This window comes from Phoca vitulina, unplaced genomic scaffold (genome assembly GCF_004348235.1).
Source record: "Phoca vitulina isolate PV1807 unplaced genomic scaffold, GSC_HSeal_1.0 scaffold7, whole genome shotgun sequence".
NCBI lineage: Eukaryota > Metazoa > Chordata > Mammalia > Carnivora > Phocidae > Phoca > Phoca vitulina.
The window spans coordinates 63,666,895-63,690,073 of record NW_022589710.1 but is presented as its reverse complement, the minus strand read 5'-3'; the positions used below and the strand labels follow the sequence as shown (position 1 = coordinate 63,690,073).

At 36.3% G+C, this 23,179-nt stretch overlaps 1 protein-coding gene across 4 annotated transcripts in view; it reads right to left on the bottom strand.

The window, feature by feature from the left end:
• Positions 1-23,179, bottom strand: part of PAPOLA (poly(A) polymerase alpha) — a 59,937-nt gene that overhangs the window by 32,941 nt on the left and 3,817 nt on the right. For 3 of the 4 annotated variants that reach the window (XM_032405885.1, XM_032405886.1, XM_032405887.1), the window contains exons 2-9: positions 11,591-11,764; positions 11,118-11,184; positions 7,501-7,582; positions 5,630-5,739; positions 5,128-5,181; positions 2,381-2,492; positions 1,578-1,667; positions 1,349-1,487 (exon numbers count right to left, since the gene is read on the bottom strand). In XM_032405885.1, the coding sequence (XP_032261776.1) occupies positions 1,349-1,487; positions 1,578-1,667; positions 2,381-2,492; positions 5,128-5,181; positions 5,630-5,739; positions 7,501-7,582; positions 11,118-11,184; positions 11,591-11,764 (828 nt within the window). Of the gene's footprint in view, positions 1-1,348; positions 1,488-1,577; positions 1,668-2,380; positions 2,493-5,127; positions 5,182-5,629; positions 5,740-7,500; positions 7,583-8,131; positions 10,711-11,117; positions 11,185-11,590; positions 11,765-23,179 lie in introns of those variants that run through there. The other variant, XM_032405888.1, reaches the window with a different exon arrangement.

Genomic DNA, 23,179 nt, shown 5'->3' with positions numbered 1-23,179 from the left:
AACTATGAAATTAACTTAAACCATTTGGCAGCTTTCTCAGGCTGGTAAGTCACACATCTTCTCTGCCTCTCAAAGAACTGATAAAGCACTATTTAAATAAAAAAGTACTATCCCAAGACATCCGATGTGTTCACCTCAACCTTCAACAGGATAAACCCTTCTTGAAAGACAAAAATCCTATTCTTACACTGGCTACATCCAAAGACAAGTGAGGGTGAAAAAGTTAACTCATTTAGGCAAAGGAATATGAATAATTAGAGACTGATTAGGAAAATTTTATCTCACAACCTAAAGGTTCTAACATGAGTATGTGTGATGAAACTTTGTGACGTGAATAACATTGTTTTCAAGACGCATTCTACAAGTTAGCTGCCTCAGTCTTTTATGGAAGAGATTAAAAATTGGAAACTATTTTCCATCCTTAGTAGCAAGCTTAGCTTCTTAGAAATATCATTTGCTATGTCTGTGTAGCATTACAGAAATTCTGACATTTAGTCAATCTCATCAAAACTGATTATATATGATTAAGCACTATCAAATCTGTAAATAACAGAATGTGTACTGAAACAGTGGGGCACAGTTCTAAATTATAAAATTATTTCCAGTAATTTGAATTTGTACAAAATAACTAAACTATTTTTGCAGGGGGAGGAGGTACAGGGGTGGCAGGCATAGAGCGGGAAGACAAATCTCTAAGATCAATTTGATTAAAAACCAAGAAACCTTTTAGGCCAAAGCAAATATGAATTGGCAATAATTTTTTATCTTACTTTTCTTAAATAATGATTGACAAATGTGAACATGCTGAAATGAGGAAGCTTTAAAAAACAAACTCTCCTGGGTTAATGACTGACCTCAAAGGGATGACAAAATTGCTATTTTTTACATTTACAGTTATTCTTAAAAGCTTTTTATATACATTTTTAATATTTTACCAAAGATAAATGGGCAGCTGAAAGCAAAAAAATAATTCCAAGAAACTAATGACCTGTAGATTTGGAAAAATCCAAAGAGCGTAAAAAGTGGTATATATAAGTTTTATCCAAACTTCCTAAAACTGATATAAGTTCATTGGATTTTAGCAGACATGACAGCTAAAACTCAGAGTTTATTTAGAGGATAAGGAAGCACAAAAAAGCACCTGCTTTACTAGCCTGGGAAAGCTAGGGAAAAGGAAAGGAATTTAGGTTTGCCACTTTATACACAACATGATCTCCCCAAAGCTACCTAAATGGCTACATCATGAACTAAAATTTGAATCTGAAACCAGCTGCAGAAATGTCATAGAAATAAGACTAAACTTCAGTGTCTACAATCAATTTTATTTTAATATAATCTAAACACATACCATTTAGAAAATACCAAGAAAAATTTATGTACAAGAGTTGCTGCTATTGCATTGGGGTACAGCTGGCAAGTTCTTGCGACCAGCATAGCCCAGGAAACACCACCGAGGAAACCTAATATATTGGAATAGATGTTGTGGCCTGTTGATAAGGGAAAAGCAAAAAGAAAAGTTAGTGTTGAACAAAAGTTGAAACATTTTTAATAAGCTAGCCAACAAATTCTGAACTCACGTTTGGCCCACAGTTTGATAGCTCTCAGAGTTAACCTGAAGTTGTCAATGTTTGGTACTAGATGTAAAATTTCATCGGTTACCCTGCAACCTGATTAACAGGGAGTGAAAAAACAGAACGTTAAATCATCAAAAGTTTAATGATAATATTTCTTTTCAATTTTCTAAGATTGATGTAAAACTTAAATAAAAACTTATTTCATAGAATCAGTAACATTAATTGAATAAAAAGGCAAATAAAAAAATCTAAAACTTTTATTGCAAATAAAAAATCTAAAATTTTTATCTCCTATCACTAATATATCACAAAGAATCTGTAATCTGCCTAATCTCAAACTTTCATCATATAATTAAAACTTCTTCCAGTCAGGATATACTGACAAGGGTTTAATCCACTTAAGTTTGCAAGAATTGTTCTTGCCAGAGCACGGCAACAGCAATGTAAATACAAGAGTGTTCAAAAGTAACCCCTTTAAACACAACAGCTGAAAAGGTTACAAAGAATATCATGATCACAATTAATTAGGGTTATGCCATGAAACCTAAACCACTAGTAATAGAGCACAAATGTTAGTCTTTAAATGTCCCAGGAAGAAAAGAAATAACAGTGCAAGATACTGGTGAGTAAAATAAATTACCATATACCCCTCTGCAGTCTTAACTATTAAGTAAAGCATATTTTATTTGACTCACTATGGATAAACAGCGTGGCTATAAAAAGCTCCATTATAAAATCTGAGTTAAAAACTATTTCATATTTGACAAAAACTGCTACTATGCAAATGAAAGTAGGTTTTAACATACCGTTAAGACTTCTTATGCATCTTATATCTAAATTCTTAAGCAGACTGTCATCTCGTAAGTCCAAGTCTTCTGGAATAGTCTGCAGTGCTAGTCTTGCAAACAAAATATCAATCTAAAACAAAAACAAAACTTAACATTCCATATCCGTCAAACTATTTTTAAGGCATTTCTTTAACAAAGAATACTCTTTAAAGCCAGGATCTTCTCATCAACTATAAACACGACAATGCCTCCAAAAGTCCAAAGTCCAATAATGTGTATCACAGGTATTTTAATCAGATGTTAAAACATGGCACCATGAAAGAGAACTTGAATAAATACCTACTTGTCATTTTAATCAGGCTTACTAAGTTTGATTTACTAAGTTTACTAATGCATCTACTGGATATACTAAATTTGTTAATGTATCTACTACTAGACTATTTAAAATTAACTGTTTAGTTCTCCATCTATATAAATTATGAATTGATTATATATTAAAAGGTGCCCAACTATAAGGCCAACATCCTTATATTTAGCCCAAATATACCTGCCAGTAAAAAGGGGGTTCCTTACATTTAAGACCTTACATATCTATAACATTACAGGATTCCCAACTTAGTTTTGACTAAATAGGAACAAAACAAAAACAAACACCAGCTAATTTTGAAGGCTTACAGAATGCAACTGACAAACCACCCCCACCCCGCCCCACTTTTAAGTAGGCTCCACGCCCAGTGAGGAGCCCAATGCAGGGCCCAAACTCCTATCCCTGAGATCAAGACCTGAGCTGAGACCAAGAGTCCGACACAACCAACGGAGCGACACAGGGGCCCCTCCCTTTTCTCCAAGCAAAGGTGAGAGTGTGAACAAACTTAGCACGGATTTGGTCATTATTCCTGAGGGTATGATTTCATGGTTCCAAAACTGTGGATGCTGCCAGAAGTAAGCCTTTTAGAAGATCACTTTAGAAGGCAGTATTTTAAAAGAGCTTATTGTGAAAAATCATTTAAAACATACACCTACAAAATAGAAAAACAGCTGTACACTTTTATAAATAATTAACTTGCGGTATAGCAAAAATGTTCCAATGAAAGTTTCTAAAGTCCAGTAGCTCCCCCCAATTTAGACAGAAATAAAAATTATGTGCTTACACTGGGTGTTGTGCGCAAACAATGAATCATGGAACACTATATCTAGAACTAATGAGGTAATGTATGGGGACTAACATAACAATAAAAAAAAATTAAACGTGAATCATGTCACTCAGAAACTTTAAAAAAAAAAAATTATGTGCTTACATAAACAGGTAACTCAACAAGCAAGTCAACAGAGATTGCCATTTTAAGTAGGATAAAATGATTTTTCAAATGTTCTAATGTAAACACATTCCCTAAAACAGTGTTATTTTTATATACAATGTATGGACAGGAAACTAACACATTAAATATTTCAAGTAACCATCTGACTTTCATCTCCATCCTGAGAAGTTCACACAATTCAGTTGGGTCTTCCACAAAAAAACCAATCCCCCCTTCTTTGGTAATGTTCTTTTGGGGAAAGCAGGACATTGCCTTACCTTACAGACTGTTTTATATTTATTTAAGCACTGACAGCAAAATCTACCTGAACTTGACAATCCTTTACTAAATTTAACATTTTATGTCTACTTAATTAAGGTTAATCATCGACTTTTCAAGGAAGACAGAGCTGGGCATCTTTATGCAGCAGTTAAAGAAGTCGTCCTTTTTTTGTAAAACAATGAAGTATTATTCTTCCAGTTTCCAAAATTTTACAATCTTCACTATTAGTGACTTTCCAGAACTATTATATATGACAGAAATAACATAAATAAGTGAAGTTGCTTTACTGTCTTACCAGCTTTGTTCCAACTGCCTTCACTACAACTGCTGTGGAGAACAGCAGACAGAAATGAGTATCATCTCAAGAATCTGAACTCATAAATCCTCCCCTAGCAGAAAATATCTCAGCATACACACTATCAGGTCACAGTTTTCTCTCAACTTCTTAAATATTTAATTTAAATGATGTCAAGGCAAAGTTCCATGTGCAAAAAATATTGTTATTACCTTAGTAAGACTAAAAGTATATAAATTTGCAAATGGAAAACCTACTGAGTAAACAGTTTTGTAACAGCACTTCATAGTCAAGTTTAATTATTTCTGTCTATATTTTAGCTCTTAATTTCATGAGGCTCTTTGAAAAAAGACGAAGGGGCACCTGGGTGGCTCAGTCGGTTGCGCATCAGACTCTTAATCTCAGAATCCTGGGATGGAGCCCCACATTGGGCTCCGTGCTCAGCTAAGAATCTGTCTGAGATTCTCTCCCTCTCCCTCTGCCTCTGCCCTTCCCCCAGTACGTCTCTCTCGCTAAAATAAATAAATCTCTTTAAAAAAAAAAAAAACAAAACCCCACACACACACAACACTAAAACTGGGGTGCCCGGGTGGCTCAGTCGGCTAAGCGTCTAACTCCTGATTTCAGCCCAGATCATGATCTCCGGGTCATGAGACTGAGCCCAGCGTGGAGCCTGTTTAGGATTCTCTTTCTCCCTTCCTACTCCCTCTAAAAAAATAAAATTAAAAAAATAAAAAGACTAGAACTGATATTCCACAAAGAACAGAGTCACTTCTATTAAAAAAACTTAATTGTTAATATCACATCAACTTACCAATTAAAATAACTTTTTAACCTACATCAATCAACATTACACAGAGCAAGAACTGTCTATTTGAATTTTATCTTACCTCTATCCCATCAAAACACAGTTTGATAACTGGTACAAATGCCTCTTCAACAGCCTGTAAGAAAATTAAATAAGTTCAGTGTCTCTCAAACTACAGATCAGACCTATACTAGTTTTAGTACTTTTAAGTGAATGAGACATTTGAAATTGTTTAAACATAATTTAGCATAACACCTGACATAGACTAGGTTCTCAACAACTATCTTTAAGACACCAGGCTCTTGAATCAGATAAACCTAGGTTCAAATCCTTGATTTCTGCCACTCAGATGTAATCGTGGCCACACTGCTTAATATTTATTCTTTTTGCCTTATTTCCTACTCTGAACATGAGATGAAATTTATTTTAGGCTTGTAAAGAATAAAATGCAAGCATACATGTTAAGCCCTTGAAAGGGTCTGGCAAATTGCAAGAGTTCAATAAATGACGGCTAGACCATAAAATTTGCTCAATTTCACTAATTTTTATAAACTCCTCCCCTTTCACCCCAAACATTTACGCACTCTTAAATCTTTTACTTCTTCCTGTAATTTCAACTTATCATAGAATGAGGTGAAAAAGTCACTTCGATCAACATGTCTTGGTGCAACACACAACGCATCAATATCGGCACCTAAAAAAAATTAAGCCCATCAACCACTAATTACTATTACAAGAAAATTATTTTGCATCTTATCATGGCAGTACTTGATGTTGAGAATCTGTTAACATTATACTAGCGAGCCTCTAAAAATGTGCCCTTCCCCTTAAAAAACATTACTGGTCAGTATAGGAAAAACATGATACTAATTGACGGGATATCTTTTTTCCTGCAGCATCCTCTATTTGTAGTGGCCCAGGTGACCTGGGAGTCAGAGAAAGGTGACTCAGATAGGACTTTTATGTTAAAGAGAGGGAACTATTCAAGAATATACCCAACATTTTGAGGTCATTGTCATAGCCAAAACCAAAAAAGTGTTTTTTTCCCCCACACATTATGTGAGTAGTGCTTATAGGCGTCTATCTGGCCCCTAAATGGGACCTACAGAATAAACTCCAAAAAGGACCACTGGCAAGAATCCAAAGAGGCACACCATGGTAAGATATTTGTTACTAATTTAGTGCTTGATAGGAGGCCAGCCTTGAGTGCACAGGGGGAACACAACAAAGATGACTTAAATCAATAACTGGGATCATAAAAGGGAGAGATCGATGTGGAAGCAGGTCAACACAGTCATTTCCCTAGAAGACTCAATAGCTAAGGCACTACTCTGAAGGCTGTATATTTAGCACATACGCAAAAGGGAGAAGAGCATACAGTGCACAGGACACATCAAAAGCAAATGCACTAACTACTACTGGCACAGAGCAGTGGGAGATGAGGAGAAGGAAGAACGCCAGAACAAACAGAACACTATCCTGGCAGATACTTTTTAACAAGAAGTCAGTGGTTAATGGCTGAAGAATCCTAGTTCTGCCAAGAGATGGCTGGGAGAAACTGTTCAAGCCTACTGTCTCGGTAAGTCTCAGACTTCTATTTGTTACATGAGAATAAGAGAAGTGAGGAATAAATGAGATAATGAAGACCAAAAGCTTATTATTAGCTCAGTGCCCAGCAAAAAAAGTCCAATAAATGTTCTCTGTCGTGATAACATTTTCACTGTGTATTTATTTGCATAAGATAAGTACAAAGCAAGAAAATACTGACAGTAATCACCAATGGCTGCAGATACACTGTTGTGGTTTGGTTTTTGCGCAACTGTATTTTACAACTATTGAAAAAAGCACGAGTAAAAGAAAATCCACAGGTCTTTTTAAGAGGCTTGCATTCATTTTTGTTCTGATTTCCTGACTTGATATTCTTCAGGTAGAGAAAATGATACAGAGAGCAGCACTGTCCGAAAGAGCTGTCCACCGGGGAAAAAAGTTCTCTCTCTGCACTTTGCTGCACAGTAACCACTAGCCACCATGTCACTGATCTAAAAATGCGACTACTTCTACTGAGGCACTGACTTACCTCTTAAGCTGAAGTACAGTTGACATACAATGTTGTATCAGCCTCAGGTGTACAACACAGTGATTCCACAAGTCTATACACTATGTTCTGCTCACCACTCTAAGTGCAGTATACAAGGTCGTTAACGTACTACTGACTATATTCCCTATGCTGTACAGAACTGCCTTTTCTAATTTACTTAATACCATATTGGTCAGTGCAGGGTTAGAAGACATCTTTTTTATCTTCTTAACCAACTTTAGGCTCCTTGAAGTATTCTATCTTCCACACAAACTCACTAAGCTGTATGCTACGCAAGTAACTGCGATGAATGGGTCATTATGATTTTTAAGAACTAAAAAGAGTATTCCTTCTCAAGATAATTAAAACAGTATTTACCTTTTGTATGTACTCCTAATCTGTAAGATCCAAATGTAAAAATTTTTCCTCCAACATTTTCAATTACAGATTGTGGAAGATTCTGTTTAAACAAACAAGAAATGGATATTCCATCAGTGGAGAACAAAAGAGATTACTTCAAATAGCACTATACAATAATTTTAAAAAAAAATAAGAATTCAGTGCAAATTTATGGAGGGTAAACAAACTCTGTAAGCTCTACCAAATACCAGGCCTTCATATATCAGCCAATTTTGAAATAAAAGCAATTTCCAACTTTTAGTGAACGTTCTTTAGTGACCCACACCATTTTAGAATTTTGCCACGTTTCTGGAAACTGCTATAAAAGAGGACTATCGTACAGGAGAGCATGTGATTCCACAGGAGTAACGTTAGAAGCAGATTTTATTCATGACCAATATGCTGCACATATCATGAATGTTAGACTATAACAAAAACACATATTCTGATTGCTTAAAAAATTACATTCAATGATTATACTGAATATTCCACAGTACATTAGATATAATTTTACCGTATCAAAAGTGACTTTAAGGCCAATACTGCTACATAATAGTTTAGATTTCAAAAAGGCTTTGGCGGGATGACTTTGAACAGAACTAAAACTTACTGATAGTTTCTTAGAGTAGAAACACCCAAGAAAAAGGAGAAAGGAAAGCATTTAAAAATCATCTTCCTGACCCTGGTACTACTGTAAAGTACTATGGTGAGTACTTAATGCCACTGGTGGTAAGGATGATACCTGTCCAAACAAAAAACAATTTTAATGTGTGCCTGGTCAATGTTTCTCTTCACTTTCTAATTCCTCAGTAAAGTCCTATTCAGTACCAAAACACCAATCACTCCTCCTCACCTCCCCCAAGTAACATAAATGAAAGTGTTACTTCATACTACAAAAACCTTAAAAATAAATTGTAAAGATTCAGGGACTCCCTTGTTTTTTGAGGGCACATTTAATCATCACTTATACAAAAAGGACCATCTAGATATATGATATTACATTTGTCTTCCTACATTTAGAAATCTAAAAACCTCACTTGCAAAGTTGGCCTGGTTATTTAAATTAAGTCAGCAAGATGTTGCAGGAATAGGCCTACAAAGGGAGTTAGGAAGAAACTACCTGAGATCAACCATCTACGGACTTTTCTAGTAAAACAAATCTTTTGGATACGTGCACTCTAAAGAACTGTCCACTATAGTGTGAAATATATATAGGTATATATAATGAAATATAGCTAGCTTGGCTGAGGAACTGGATATTTAATTTTAGATCATTTAAACAGAAACAGCCACATGTCATTAATGGCTACTGTATATGAGCACACGTTTACACATTAGTACGTTTATAGCTATTTTAATAATTTTAACCCAGAAATTAAGATTCCTTAATTCAGGTCACAGAAAAATAAATTGCAAAATCTTTTTTTTTTAGTCTCAGAATACTAGACAGCAAACAAGACAAGTGAAGTAAAATTCAAATTTTATATAATTCCCCCCCCCACAAATACCATAAATAAATTCATTGGAACTATCTATTAATCACTGCTTCTCAACCAGGGCTGACTCTACTCCTCCAGGAACAAACAGCAATGTCTGGAGACATTTTTGGTCATAATTTGGAGAGAGAGAGGGCAAGGGCAGTGCATCTAGTAACAGAGGGCCAGGGATGTGTTTTGCTTAAGATCTTACAATGCACAGGATAACACCCTAAAGAAGAATTATCTGATCCCAAAATATCAACAGTGTCAACATCAAGAAATCCTGTACCAAGTCTTAAAACTAACCAGCCGAAGAAGAAGTTCTCTCTACAAAAGGCAGACACAGAAGAGCAAAGCGTATGAAGCCTAACCTCAGTCCCTCTCTCTGATCAACTCACTACTTACAGTTAGGCTGTAAGGAAAAGGACACGGATAAACCCGAACAGGAATGAGCATTACTTCCATTCACCCAAACACATTTTCTGACCCTCAGTAAAACCAGCAGGAAGAACTGTACCAAGTATTACTGGTTAAAGAAACTTACTGAAGTAAATGCCTGAAATAAAACTACGACGAGGCAGTACTCACATTTCACGTTAAGTAAATCTAAGTTTTGTCTTTGTCTACTTGACTATGGCTTTAAACTTAAACATTTAAAAAATGCCATTAAAACAAGGCTGTATTTCCTATAGAAGGTTAAGGAAAGCCCAAGTTCAATAAATGAGTAAAAAATACTTAAACCTGGACATTTGCTGCTCAGCTCAAAAAGAACTTTCTTTTTAAAATCTCATTCATGGGGCGCCTGGGTGGCACAGTCGGTTAAGGGTCCGACTCTTGATTTCGGCTCAGGTCGTGATCTCAGGGTCCTGGAATCAAGCTGCACATCCAGGCTCCGCGGGTGTACGCTTGAGATTCTCTCTCTCCCTCTGCACCACCCCCCTCCCCCTCTCTCTCTAAAATAAATTTTTATAAATAAATAAATAAATCACATTCGTATCAGGAATTCTATCAATGAGAAACATGCAGTACACCGAGTCCCCCGTTTAGAACACTCCCACTGCTGAAGTTTTAATCAGTTGCTTAAAACATATATATGCTGTTTTAAGAAAACAATATAAATTTGACTAAAACCAAAAGACTTTCTTCTTTGTTAATCCCCTCTCTCAAGTTTTCAATCCTTGGTTCTCTTTCCATCAATTTTTCAGTTGTATTATAAATTAAATATGCCTTTTATACTGTCCTGGGGAAACTGCCACTACTTAAGCAATTTTTTCAACGTAATCTCTACCCCCAACATGGGGCTCAAACTTACAACCCCAAGATCAAGAGTTGCACCCTCTACAGACTGAGCCAGCCAGGCGCCCCTATGCAATTTTTAAAAATGGGCCAAATGAATTCCACACACAACTCTAAGAATACACTTCCATTACCAGAAGCCCAGTCATAGATTCATCAACTGTATGTATAATTTTTCAGAATAAAGTTTAGGAACTCAGAGAATATTATAAAAAACTAAACAGATACTCAGTTTGAGAGTCTAGTATCTGAAAACCTAAAAATTGTTCATTGTCGTAGGATTGCTTAAAAGGTAGCAAGATTCTCAAATATTTAATATACATTTTTAAAGCACCTCTTCAGGGAAATATCTATTATTTCTGTGAAGCATAAGTAATTACTGAGTTTCAGCTTTAAATATTGCAACAGGGCGCCTGGGTGGCTCAGTCGTTAAGCATCTGCCTTCGGCTCAGGTCATGATCCCAGGGTCCTGGGATCGAGTCCCACATTGGGCTCCCTGCTCGGCAGGAAGTCTGCTTCTCCCTCTCCCACTCCCCCTGCTTGTATTCCCTCTCTCGCTGTCTCTCTGTTGAAAAATAAATAAAATCTTTAAACAAATAAATACATATATACATACATACTGCAACAAAAAAGTACTCATAAAATCACTGAATTCAGTTGTTTTCCCTGCTTTCAAAATAACTAGAAACAAAATTCTGTTATCAAATAGTCTAAAACGGACTTTGCATTAAAGACTCTAAATCCACTCTAACAAGAACAGCTTACTTAAGACTGCTGCTATTCAGTTGGCAAATTATTTCATATACAAATAAGTCACCTTACCTTGCTTTCACTGATTTCTCGTATCCACTCTTTTACCAGGTTATTTAATTTCCCCAAAATTAAAATCCTGTTGATAGAGCAAATATCAATCAAGTATCAAGTTGTTTCATTACTAATTAAAATGAAAATCAGTTCTCAATAGGTGGTTCCCTAAATTTCAACCAGTTTTTAAGTTATCAGAAAGTAAGTACACAGTAGTTTACTATATGTAGGCACTGTTACACTGGGAAAGGCATTCTTTAGCTGAGTAAGCATTCCCCTTCTGACAATGCTGTAATGTAATAACCAAAAGCATCAAAAATCAAAAGGGAATAAAATTCATTGTAGAAAAAAAGTTTTTTCTAAGCATCGCTCTTGTTCAATACAGATTTCAGGGAATAATTCTGACTGAGTAGATAATGCCTCAAAAATTAGTTTATTACACTGATAAAAAATTATTAAATTAAAAGAAAAATACGTATGTGTATATTCACCTGCGCTGCAGTTCCTCTTCCTCTTCAAAAACCCCAAAGGGCTTCAGAGTCTCAATTAGTTTCTGTGTAAGCAGGCAGTCAGTTTCCTTGGGGGCTGCTAAGCTGATAGGAGAGGTAATGCCATAATGCTTCTGGGGCGGCTGTGTTTGTTGTGATCCCTGCGTTGTAACTGGACTACAAACAAAATTAGATAAAATTACTGCCAAAAAATTTCTACAATTTGAAACAAATCATTTGACTAGAAAAACTGCTTTAGTAAAATGCATTTCTAAACACAGCTGGGGGGCGCCTGGTGGCTCAGTTGGTTAAGCGACTGCCTTCAGCTCAGGTCATGATCCTGGGACGGCTCAGGTCACGATCCTGGAGTCCCAGGATCGAGTCCAGCATCCCACATCCCCACATCCTGCATCCGGCTCCCTGCGGGGAGTCTGCTTCTTCCTCTGACCCTCCCCTGCTTCATGTGCTCTCTCTCTCTCTCAAATAAAGAAATAAATAAATCTTAAACACAGTTGGTTTCCTGCCATATCCAGAAAGACTCCTTTCAAAAGACATCTTACAGCAAAAAGTAACCAACCAAAAGCAAGTGACCAAAAAGAAAACTGTAACTCTTCCCACTCCAAGGATTTTAACTTTGTCATTACCTAAATATCTAAATAAGCTATAAGAATCCAGATCAAATATAATGGTAGAGAAAACACAACTTAGAATATGGTGAACTGAGAAACTACTTCTTGAAAAGGAGCCAAAATCTGTTATACTGTTATTTCTAAAGCAATGATAAACACACTATAAACACTATTTAACCAATACAAGAGATTCCCCACAAAAAGGTTTTTCCTCCCCCATTTTAAGAGAAATTCCAGATTTTTACAATCAGTAGGATTTTACTGTAACTGGTTAAATACAAAAAGGCATGGCATACTTGAAATGCTTTAGAGGAAATTAATTTGACTCGAGTATTTTTTTGATGAAACTCATTCATGTTTCTCATCCTCTTTGTTAAAATAATTTTAAGTCAATGGACAAGACCTCTAAAGAGAAGCAGCACAATTATTATATAAAAACTAACAAGTCAAATACCATAAAAAATGAAGAATGGGCTAAGAACCTATTTATTTCTCCCAAATCTGTTCCTTAAAAAATTGAAGTGTTTGTTTTACACACACACACCTACTTTTCTTTCCAAGTATGTATTTTTTTTACACTGAAGAGGAAAAAAAAATTGAAGTTCAATAATCTACTTAAGCAATAACGTGCCAAATCCAAGAATCCTATGCAGGGAAGTCCCATTATGCATTTAATACCTATCCACTGGATTCTGGTTTATACAGTGACTGCTGGACAGTGTTCGATATTTTGTCTTCTATTATCAACATAGAACTAAGAATGCCAGGAAAGCCATCCTGCTTGTTTCTAAGTTAGCCAATAGTCTGTGTATTCTCTAGTCAATGTTTCCTGGTCCAGTTATGCACTCTCTCAATTTTAATCCAGGTTAGTAAATAAATGTCAGGTATATTATCTGTTTCAGCAATTAATTCATGTCAGATCCTTCCTCCTACTCCTGTAACTAAACTGCAAAGCTATACAAAGGCTATGTTAATTCCCAGAGCTGGGGATCCACATGAGCACAAAGCACTGTCTCAGACTAAGTATCTTCCATTAATGTTCTATTTTTCACATTTATGCAGCATCTTCTATGATTAAAATATACAAATTAACCTAAGTGTAAATGCATTCATGATGTCTTGGTTAGAACATATTTTTGTCAATAAACAGTTATCATCAGGTTCCATAAAAGTGACATCAAAAATGCAGCCCTAGGGGCGCCTGGGTGGCTCAGTCGGTTAAGGGTCTGCCTTTGGCTCAGGTCATGATCCCAGGGTCCGGGATCAGCCCCGCATGGCAGAGCCGCACGTGGCATCAGGCTCCCTGCTCAGTGGGGAGCCTGCTTCTCCCTCTCCCTGCCACTCCCCCTGCTTGCGCGCTCTCTCTCTCAAATAAATAAAATCTTTTTTTTTTTAAGATTTTATTTATTTATTTGACAGAGAGAGAGATAGCGAGAGCAGGAACACAAGCAGGGGGAGTGGGAGAGGGAGAAGCAGGCTTTCCGGCGAGCAGGGAGCCTGATGCGGGGCTCGATCCCAGGACCCTGGGATCATGACCTGAGCCGAAGGCAGTCGCTCAACGACTGAGCCACCCAGGCGCCCCAATAAATAAAATCTTAAAAAAAAAAAAAAAGGTAGCCCTGAAAACTGCCTAACCATTTGAGAACCCCTTCACACCACACATACTCTGATTTCAGATAAATTAGATATTAAATGAAAACAGCACACTAAGTGATTATATTCTCCGTATTTTTCACTGCCTCAATATGAGTTTCTCCAAGTCAACTAGAACCGTTCATGACTACGACAGGATTATGAATACTTTAATAAATGATTTTAACATGAGTAGAGCCAGAAATGAAAACAAGTGCAAGTTCATTCCAGTTAGTCTTGGTTCAAGCAAGGCGAAATTTCAAGTCAAGTGTGAACTGAATTCATGTTTTCATAACTTCAGGTAATAATTTCAGGTAAAATAATCCACTCTAGTGGATTGTTTTTTTGTTTTGAGCAAGTAATATGTTTCTCTGCATTCATTCCTTTCTGAAGAGGTTAAATCCATTACCAGTTTAGTTGGATCATCAACAAAATATGAGTACTCACTCTCTGTGAGGTTAAGGCTCACTTATCTTTCCCATTTTTTTCTTTCTCAAATATTCAGGTTTTTCACTGTCACACAAAAAACAATGCTTGGAAAGGCCCTGTCTACTTCAAAAAATATCACCAGAATATTAGGATACCAATTCATATTTCCAAATTCACACCAAGTCTGTTCACCCTAATTTGAAAAATATGTTGATTTCTATGAGTTTCCACATTACCACTTTGATGGGGAAACAAATCAGATGCAAATTACAGCTTTTTATTCACTTTATTCAAAATATCGTCACATCATCTAAAATAAAATCACTTTTATTTGTCCCATCTAATTCAGGAAAAAACATCTACAGCATATGTCTACACATGTATACATATAGAACATATATTTAACTCAAGTACACATACAGAACATATACTAATTCGGGCGCCTGGGTGGCTCAGTCGGTTAAGCGGCTGCCTTCGGCTTAGGTCATGATCCTGGGGTCCTGGGATCGTCCCGCTTCGGGCTCCCTGATCAGCGGGCAGTCTGCTTCTCCCTCTGCCTCTCCCCCGACTCGTTCTCTCAATCTCGCTCTCATGCTCTCTCAAATAAATAAATAAAATCTTAAAAAAAAAAAAAAAACAACATACACTAATTCAAGAACACATATAAAAAAACAAACATCATGGGGCGCCTGGGTGGCTCAGTCGTAGTCGTTAAGCGTCTGCCTTCGGCTCAGGTCATGATCCCAGGATCCTGGATCGAGTCCCACATCGGGCTCCCTGCTCGGCAGGAAGCCTGCTTCTCCCTCTCCCACTCCCCCTGCTTGTGTTCCCTCTCTCACTGTGTCTCTGTCAAATAAATAAATGAAAAAATCCTTTAAAAAAAAAATCAATCAAAACCAAGTTAAGAGGAAAGAAATACATGTTCTGAAAGTTACAAGATACCTGTGCCTCCAATAAAAATGGCTTAATCTTAGCTTAAATAGCTGACTAGAAATTCCAGGCTGCCATATGCTTTGAATGTCCAAAATGTCCCAAGTAGAAACGCTAACCATGACTGTACTTTAAACAGAGAAAGTCAAGTTTTCCATTCAATTTTAATATTAGAAATCAAGTAAAGTGATAAAAACAATTTAAGGATCTTTATTTGCTGTTCTAACAAAACAAAAATACACATTCCAATACTGAGTAATTTAAAGGATTCTGCTTTATAGACCCTCTCCTGGAACAATACACCAGATAGCTATCAATCCCAAGAATGGAGAGTTCTTCCATTCTCGAACACATTAAACGTCTGCCCGTATCTATCACATTTTTTTTTTTTTAAAGATTTTATTTATTTGACAGAGAGGGCACAAGCAGAGGGAGAGAGAGGGAGAAGCGGGCTCCCTGCTGTGGGACTCGATCCCAGGACCCTGGGATCATGACCTGAGCAGAAGGCAGACGCTTAACCGACTGAGCCACCCAGGCGTCCTCTATCACCTTCTAGAGACATTTTTTACCAGCATTTAGTTTTCTTCAGACATTATTCTATTTTAAAAATAAAATTCTATAATTACATAAAACAAAGAAAAAACAGACTAGATACAGAGCTACAGTATTTGTGATTTATTAAAATTTCAGGTTTTTACTATGAAGAACACTTGTCCTTTTCCTGAGCAGTTTATTTTCATCTCATGAACACAGTGAAACTGGTGACCATCCAGCTCCCCCTGCTTGTGTTCCCTCTCTCACTGTCTCTCTCTATCAAAGAAATAAATAAAATCTTAAAAAAATAATAATAATAAATAATAAAGTTTTAATCCAATACTCAAAAGTCCATCCTTTCCCAATGTTAGGCTGTGCATAACATGACCCTAATTAGGATAAATATTTAGGTACTTAGAATAGCACATTTTTGTGAAATTAGTATATGACTGCAGGTTGCTCATTTCAGCTCTATATTTCAAAAGTTTAGGCATCTAACTTAGTAAGTATACTCTGAAATATCGAGAACCACTCTGGTACAGTAATTATAAAGCTAACTCAAATAGTATAGTGTAAGTTTCCATGATATGTTAACTGTTGTTTAGTGGCCACATATCCAGTCAAAATAGGATCAATCTTTGGATAAATTACACTAATAACCATTTCAAATCACTGAGGAAAGTACAGAACACTCAAATGGGTTTGGCTAACCACTGTAAAATCTAAATTCCAGATGCCACGGTATTTCAAAATACTGAATTAGAAATATTTCAAAATATTAAAAACACTATTTTCAAAACCATATTTAAGACACACAAAACTCAAAAGCCATACAGAAAAATTTACCTACATAAAAATATTCCAGCTTTTATATAACAAAAATATATCATAAGCAAAGTTAAAACAAATAATAAGTGAGGAAAATACATGCAACCTATCCCAAAAGATTAATAGTCTCAATGCATAGAGTTCTTAAATCAACTAAAAAAGTTTCACTGCACATCAGGCAAGCAAATTAGGACAACTATTTTCCTGTCATACTGCAGAAAAACAAAGTTGATATACATCTGGTAAAAATGAAAAATCTATTATAAGCCTACAGTATTGGTAATGGTGTAAGAAAATGAGCACTCTTATCCATCACAATGGAAATGAACATAATTTTAAAAAGCAATCTGGCAATACTCATTAAAATAAAAATGCATGTATCAATTTTAAAAGTTTATGTTCAACAACTTCACCTCTAGCAATCTATCTTACAGAAATACTAGGACACAGGACTCAAACCAAAGGCCCTGAAGTTGGGAGACATGTTCTTTTTAATTCACAACACAGTTTCAATATATGAAATATAACACAAAAATCCGAATTTCCAGCCACTTGTGGGACAGGGGTACAATAAGACAGGTCAAATATGGGCCCAAAATCCTGTACAGCAACAATAAACTTGAAATGAGCAGTACCTATCCCAGGGTCATCCCCTATGGGCAGTTGGGGGACATGCTTGGTATTCGTAAATACCTCTGTGACTCCACAGGTTCTAGAATTTGACCCTTCTCATGGGAGTAATACAAAAAGATGTCCAAGGTTGTTCACTGGAGCACTGTATACAATGTACTAACTGGAAACCACCTAAATATCCATTAATATAATATAGGACTGGTTAATCACAGTACATTCTTACAACATAACACTATGCCATATAAAATCAGGGGATTATTACATGTAGTAGCATAGAAAGATGCCCATAATATACCAGCTGAAAAGAGCTGTGGAATATAATTATGATAATAGTATTTACTGAAACCTCAACATATTCCAGGTAGCATGTCAAGCACTTTACAATATTCCCAATTGTTCCTAACAACTCTATTAACTGTCTCCATATTACAGATGAATAAAGTAGAGAAACAACAGCTTATCTAAATTCACTGGGCCAGGATAAGAACCCAGGCATCTAACCTCTATGCTGAAGTGCCTTTATACATCTTCCACAATACACAGTTTTATATACTTAAAAATTATTTATTTTTATGTCTACAGATACATAAAAACACAATTTTCACTTTGTACTTTATAAAGGTTTGTTTCAAATTGTTAAATTATTTTTAATTAAATATTAATGATGTCATACTAAAGGTGAACATCATCTAATTCTACCATTTATTCACCATTAAATTAGGTTAGTGATAGTAAGGAGGCCAAAATCATGCCCTAAAATTACTCCCTGGCAGCAAGGGATACCAAATAAATGTTCAATTTAAAACAATAATTAACATTTTGATTATTAGATTTAATGAAGATTTAAAAATTTTTTTTAAATATTAGATTTTAAAAATCAGTTTATGCTAATCAAAGCACATTATCTTAAAGTGAAATAAACAAGACTTTAAAAAAATGGATTTTTTTCCACGCAATACTGCAATTAGAAATAGTAGTAAACCATGGGGCACCTGGGTGGCTCAGTCTTTAAGCGTCTGCCTTCAGCTCAGGTCATGATCCCAGGGTCCTGGGATCAAGCCCCGCATTGGGCTCCCTGTTCAGCAGGAAGCCTGCTTCTCCCTCTCCACTCCCCTGGCTTGTGTTCCCTCTCTCGCTGTCTCTCTCTCTGTCAAATAAATAAATAAAATCTTAAAAAAAAAAAAAGAAAGAAAGAAAAGAAATAGTAGCAAACCATGCTTTATTTATTGCTCCAGAAAACTGCTAAGGCATTCAAGGTTATCAAAATTCATCAATCCAGTTTTTCTAAAAGTACCTTTTTCTCATTTAACTTAATTTTGCCAGACAGTATAGCATTTATTAGGCTGAAATTTACTGAACTCCTAAATATGTATGAAAGCCAACACTAAAATCAGGAATACAAAAATAGTCTCTGCTCTCAGTGACAATCTCAGATTTGGTCTGGGATTCAGATCCTTAAAAAACAAGTAAGTGCAAAGTAAATGCTTAAAATAAATACTACAGAAACAAAGAATCAAGGCTATGCCAAAGAAAATCATTAAGGAGGTATGTACTCCAAATGATTTTGATGGGGGGTGGGAGGGAGGGCAGTCTAGGAAGATGACGAACACAGAAAAGGAAAGGACAACAAATCACCGATGGTGTTTTCCCAAACAGTTAATGTTTAATGACTTTGCATCCCAATTTAAACAAAGCTCATACTATTGATGAATCCCTGCCTCCTCATATTGGGCATATGGAATATGTTGTGGCCTAACGCTATCAACAAAGTCAAAATTCATAGCTACCAGCCAACTGAAAACACTTTATCATTTCTTCCTAGTTTTACTCAAGTTAAAACTGAAAGCTTAACTTGCCTGATAGTCTTCTTTGGAAGCAATCAGATAAAGCACAAAAACATATTTAATGTAACAATTCACCACAATATAATTTGCTGTAAAGAGGTCTTTACCTTAAACATAATGTGCCCACGGGGATTAAGCAGGAAAGAAAGGACACCAGACAGAAAAGGAGTAAGGGTCTGAATGTGCATTCAGTATTAATTCTTAACAGAAATATAATCTCTTTCACAAGAAGTTTAACACAGGATGTTTTAATTTTACTAGTAGCTTAGTCCAGGCTATAACAAGACAATGTATTTGATCACTAAGAAATTATACAAAGAATCACTAATTCACCAGCCATGTGTTCCGTGTAAATGGTACCAAACATATTAACAACCTCGCTATATTCTTAAAATATGTATTCCAGGTCTATCAGCCAGTATTTAGTAGGCAGCAGCAGAGGGCCCAGTAATAATTTATGCTCAAGGGGACCAAATTATGATGAATCCCAAGGCCAAACTTTATGGCTATATCAGCAAGGCTGATTATGCATGGGAAGGGTACTTGTTACTCAGTTATAAAAATGACCAAATGATTCTTCCTTCCTTCCTAAGGGCACTTCCAACTGCCCCCTTGCCCTCTTTCTCCCAAAGGGCTAGAAGTAAAAAACCAGCCAGACCACAGTACTCATCCATCAGTTTGCCAAGTACAACTTGAAAAGCGGCCGGCCGTTTCACTGAATCTGGAAACCGTTCCTGCACGCGGCTCGGGAGGAGTGCCCAAACTGACCATTGCTGGAGCACGCCAAACACAGAGGGACTCACGTTAACCGTTCGTGTAAATTCTTGGTACCTGGACGAGCTAAAGGTTTGGCAGCTGTCGTCACGCCTTCTGCGGCAGACTTGGAAACGGCCCCCCTTCCCCGCACTGTCTGTAAGTTGTTGTCCCCATAAACATTGTCCGTTCCCCCCCACACACCCCGGTTTTAATCAAGTAAAGTCGGGTGCTGCTTTTCGATCTTGTGAAATGTGTACCATGGGATGGGAGGTTATCCTGTGCTAAAAATGCAGATCGACCATGTTTGAGGCACTGTTTTCCTTTCAGTGCCTACTGTCCTTCACTGTTGACCCCCAGGAACCCCGTTCCTGTGTCACCTGAGTGTCCGTGTTGGCTGTGTTTGCATTTCTATGTTGGTAGTTTGTGGCTTGTTTACGTGTGGGGGGTTTTTTAAAACATATTTTTATAAAAAGAATATAATTTAATGGTAATAATAACCTAAAACAAAAATGGAAGCTACTGGTTATTAACTTTCCACAAGATTAAATATAGATTTTTCCTTTTTTTTTTTTTTTTCTGTTTCTTAAAGTGCAATTTGAGATAAACTGGCCGGAGAAAACATTTATAAAAATAAATACTTTTTTTTTTTTTTAAGATTTTATTTATTTATTTGAGAGAGAGAATGAGATAGAGAGAAAGAGCATGAGAGGAGGGAGGGTCAGAGGGAGAAGCAGACTCCCTGCCAAGCAGGGAGCCCGATGTGGGACTCGATCCTGGGACTCCAGGATCATGACCTGAGCCAAAGGCAGTCGCTTAACCAACTGAACCACCCAGGTGCCCCCAAAATAAATACTTTCATTTGAAAAAAAAGAAAAGAAAGAAAATGTAAATAAAATAGAGAATCTGAAAACATATAAAGATGTATTAGAAAAGAATAGTCAAAAATATGTTGTCATAGTATCGTAACACATTAACTTCAGGAAATGCAAGATGTTTCTGATGACTAAAACGACAGGAACACTATTCTTTAAGAACCCCAAAACTATAAAAGCCATCATAAAATGCAAGAAAAGCTGGTTTCTGGACAAAACACAGAGGGGGCACAAATTTGAAAGACAATTCTGTGACAGAAGAGGTAGAAAATAAAGATACCTAGCAAAATCCCTACATTTTTTCCTTTCCCAAATCTTTAATTTCCACCATTGAGTTGTTATATAATTCTGCAGACCTACAACCCAAAAATTAAAAAATCACACATTCCACAGAAGGCAGTGGTCACAAAATGAGAGTACAGAGTGGTAAATCTGGTCGTGGTTTTAAATAAATAAAGCTAAAAATACATTCTAAGATCTTAGGTTCTGTAGTATATTACACTTTACATACACTATACGTATATAATACATGTCACCAGTAAAAAAAAAAAAACAAAAAAAACCTTGAGATTCAAATATTCTACACACAAGAAATATGATCTTCAAAATTAATTCTACTTAAGACATTTAAACAGACTCCAACTGAGCTGATCAAACATAGTTCCCAACAAAGTCCACAGGAGATGGTATTGTACTAGAATGAGAAGGGAACATGGAACCCACAGTTTAATTAAGCCCCAATCTACAACTTAAGCACCCTTAGACCCTGGACAAGTGAGTACTTCAAGCCTCAATTTAACCAACTTTATTTTTTTTTATTTATTTATCTGACAGGGGGAGAGAGAGCACAAGCAGGGGGAACAGCAGAGGGAGAAGCAGACTGCCCGCTTAGCAGGGAGCCCAATGCAGGGCCCTACCCCAGGACCCCGGGATCCCAGGATCATGACCTGAGCTGAAGGCAGATGCTTAACAGACTGAACCACCCAGGCGCCCCTCAAGTTAACCAACTTTAAAGGGAACTAATACCTCCTGCAATGCTGCTGTTTTGTATATCATAAATTGAGAATGTGCAATTATTTAAAAGCTGCTGAATAATCAGAACAATAAACATACAGAACAAAAAAACATGCCTCCCACCCCACCAAAATGGGAAATACTAAGAATCCAAACAGCTTCATTCCGGCCAGAAGGCTTTCACCTGGGAGGGGCGAGGTAGGAGATGGGGGTGACTAGGGAATAGGAACTGAATTGGCTCATAAATTTATTCAATTCCAATACCTTATCTCCTAACTTCTCCATCAAAAAGCATGAACTGAGAACTGACTTGAGGTAATACACCACATTCCAAAACCACAGCCAATATTTTTTTTAGCAGCAAGCAATTCATTACAAAATCTCTAAATCCTAAAATCTGAAAACCAAAATAGCTCTGTTAGAAGTTATCTTCCCTAAAGATTATCCAATGCATTGTTTTGCATGGACAACAACAAAAATCTTTAAACCATGTGTGTGTCCATCCATCCAGACTGTCCAAAAACCACCCAGAAACGCTGCCACCACTGGAAACAGCAGCTTGGGGCAGCAGTCAGCTGTTCCCGTAAAGCGGCAATTCTCAAGTTTTCAAACTTTTTGGTCACAGACTCCTTTTACAACTCTTAAGCTTTACTGAGGAACCCAAAGATCTTTTTGCTTATACGGATTATATCTGCCAATATTTACTGCATTGGAATTATAACTGGGATAAATTTTTAAATGCTTATGTATTTGAGTAACAAGAAATCTATTACATGTTAACATAAATAATTTTTTAAAACTGTTCTCCAAAACAAAAAATTTAGTGACACTAATCTCACTGTTTTACATTTTTGCAAATCTTTTTAATTATGGCTTTATCAAAGACCACGGTATTCCTCTATCTGCTTCTGCATTCAATCCCTTTGACGAGCTGTTCTGGTAGACACATAGGAAGAAAACCTGGCATCACACCATCCTAACTGGAAGAGTATTTCAATAGCCGTTTCAAATAATCGTGGATATTCTTCTATGATACTACACCAAAACTCCCCAAGTGTTTTATTAAAGATTAGTTACAATATCAAAGCTGAAACCACATCAATAAACCCCTTAGACTGCTGCATTAAAATCCATTGGTCTAGGGGCGCTTTGCAGGTGGAGCCTGTGACTCTTGATCTCAGGGTTATGGGTTCGAGCCCCATGTTGGGTGTACAGATTACTTAAAAATAAAATCTTAAAAAAAAAAATCCATTGATCAACACTGCACTTCGAATGTACCTTTTACCAATGTATGATTTTTATTACATCAAAATTAAGCTTATCTTCCAAATGTTGACACATTACAAAATGTATTTTTTTAAAAAAATGGTATCATTAATATCACTACCAATCTTATCAGAAACATTTTTTAACTACTAGGAAGCTGTCAAGCTTACAATGACAGAAACAAGCCTTCCAAAATTCTAGTTTTTATCTTCAAATTTATCATTT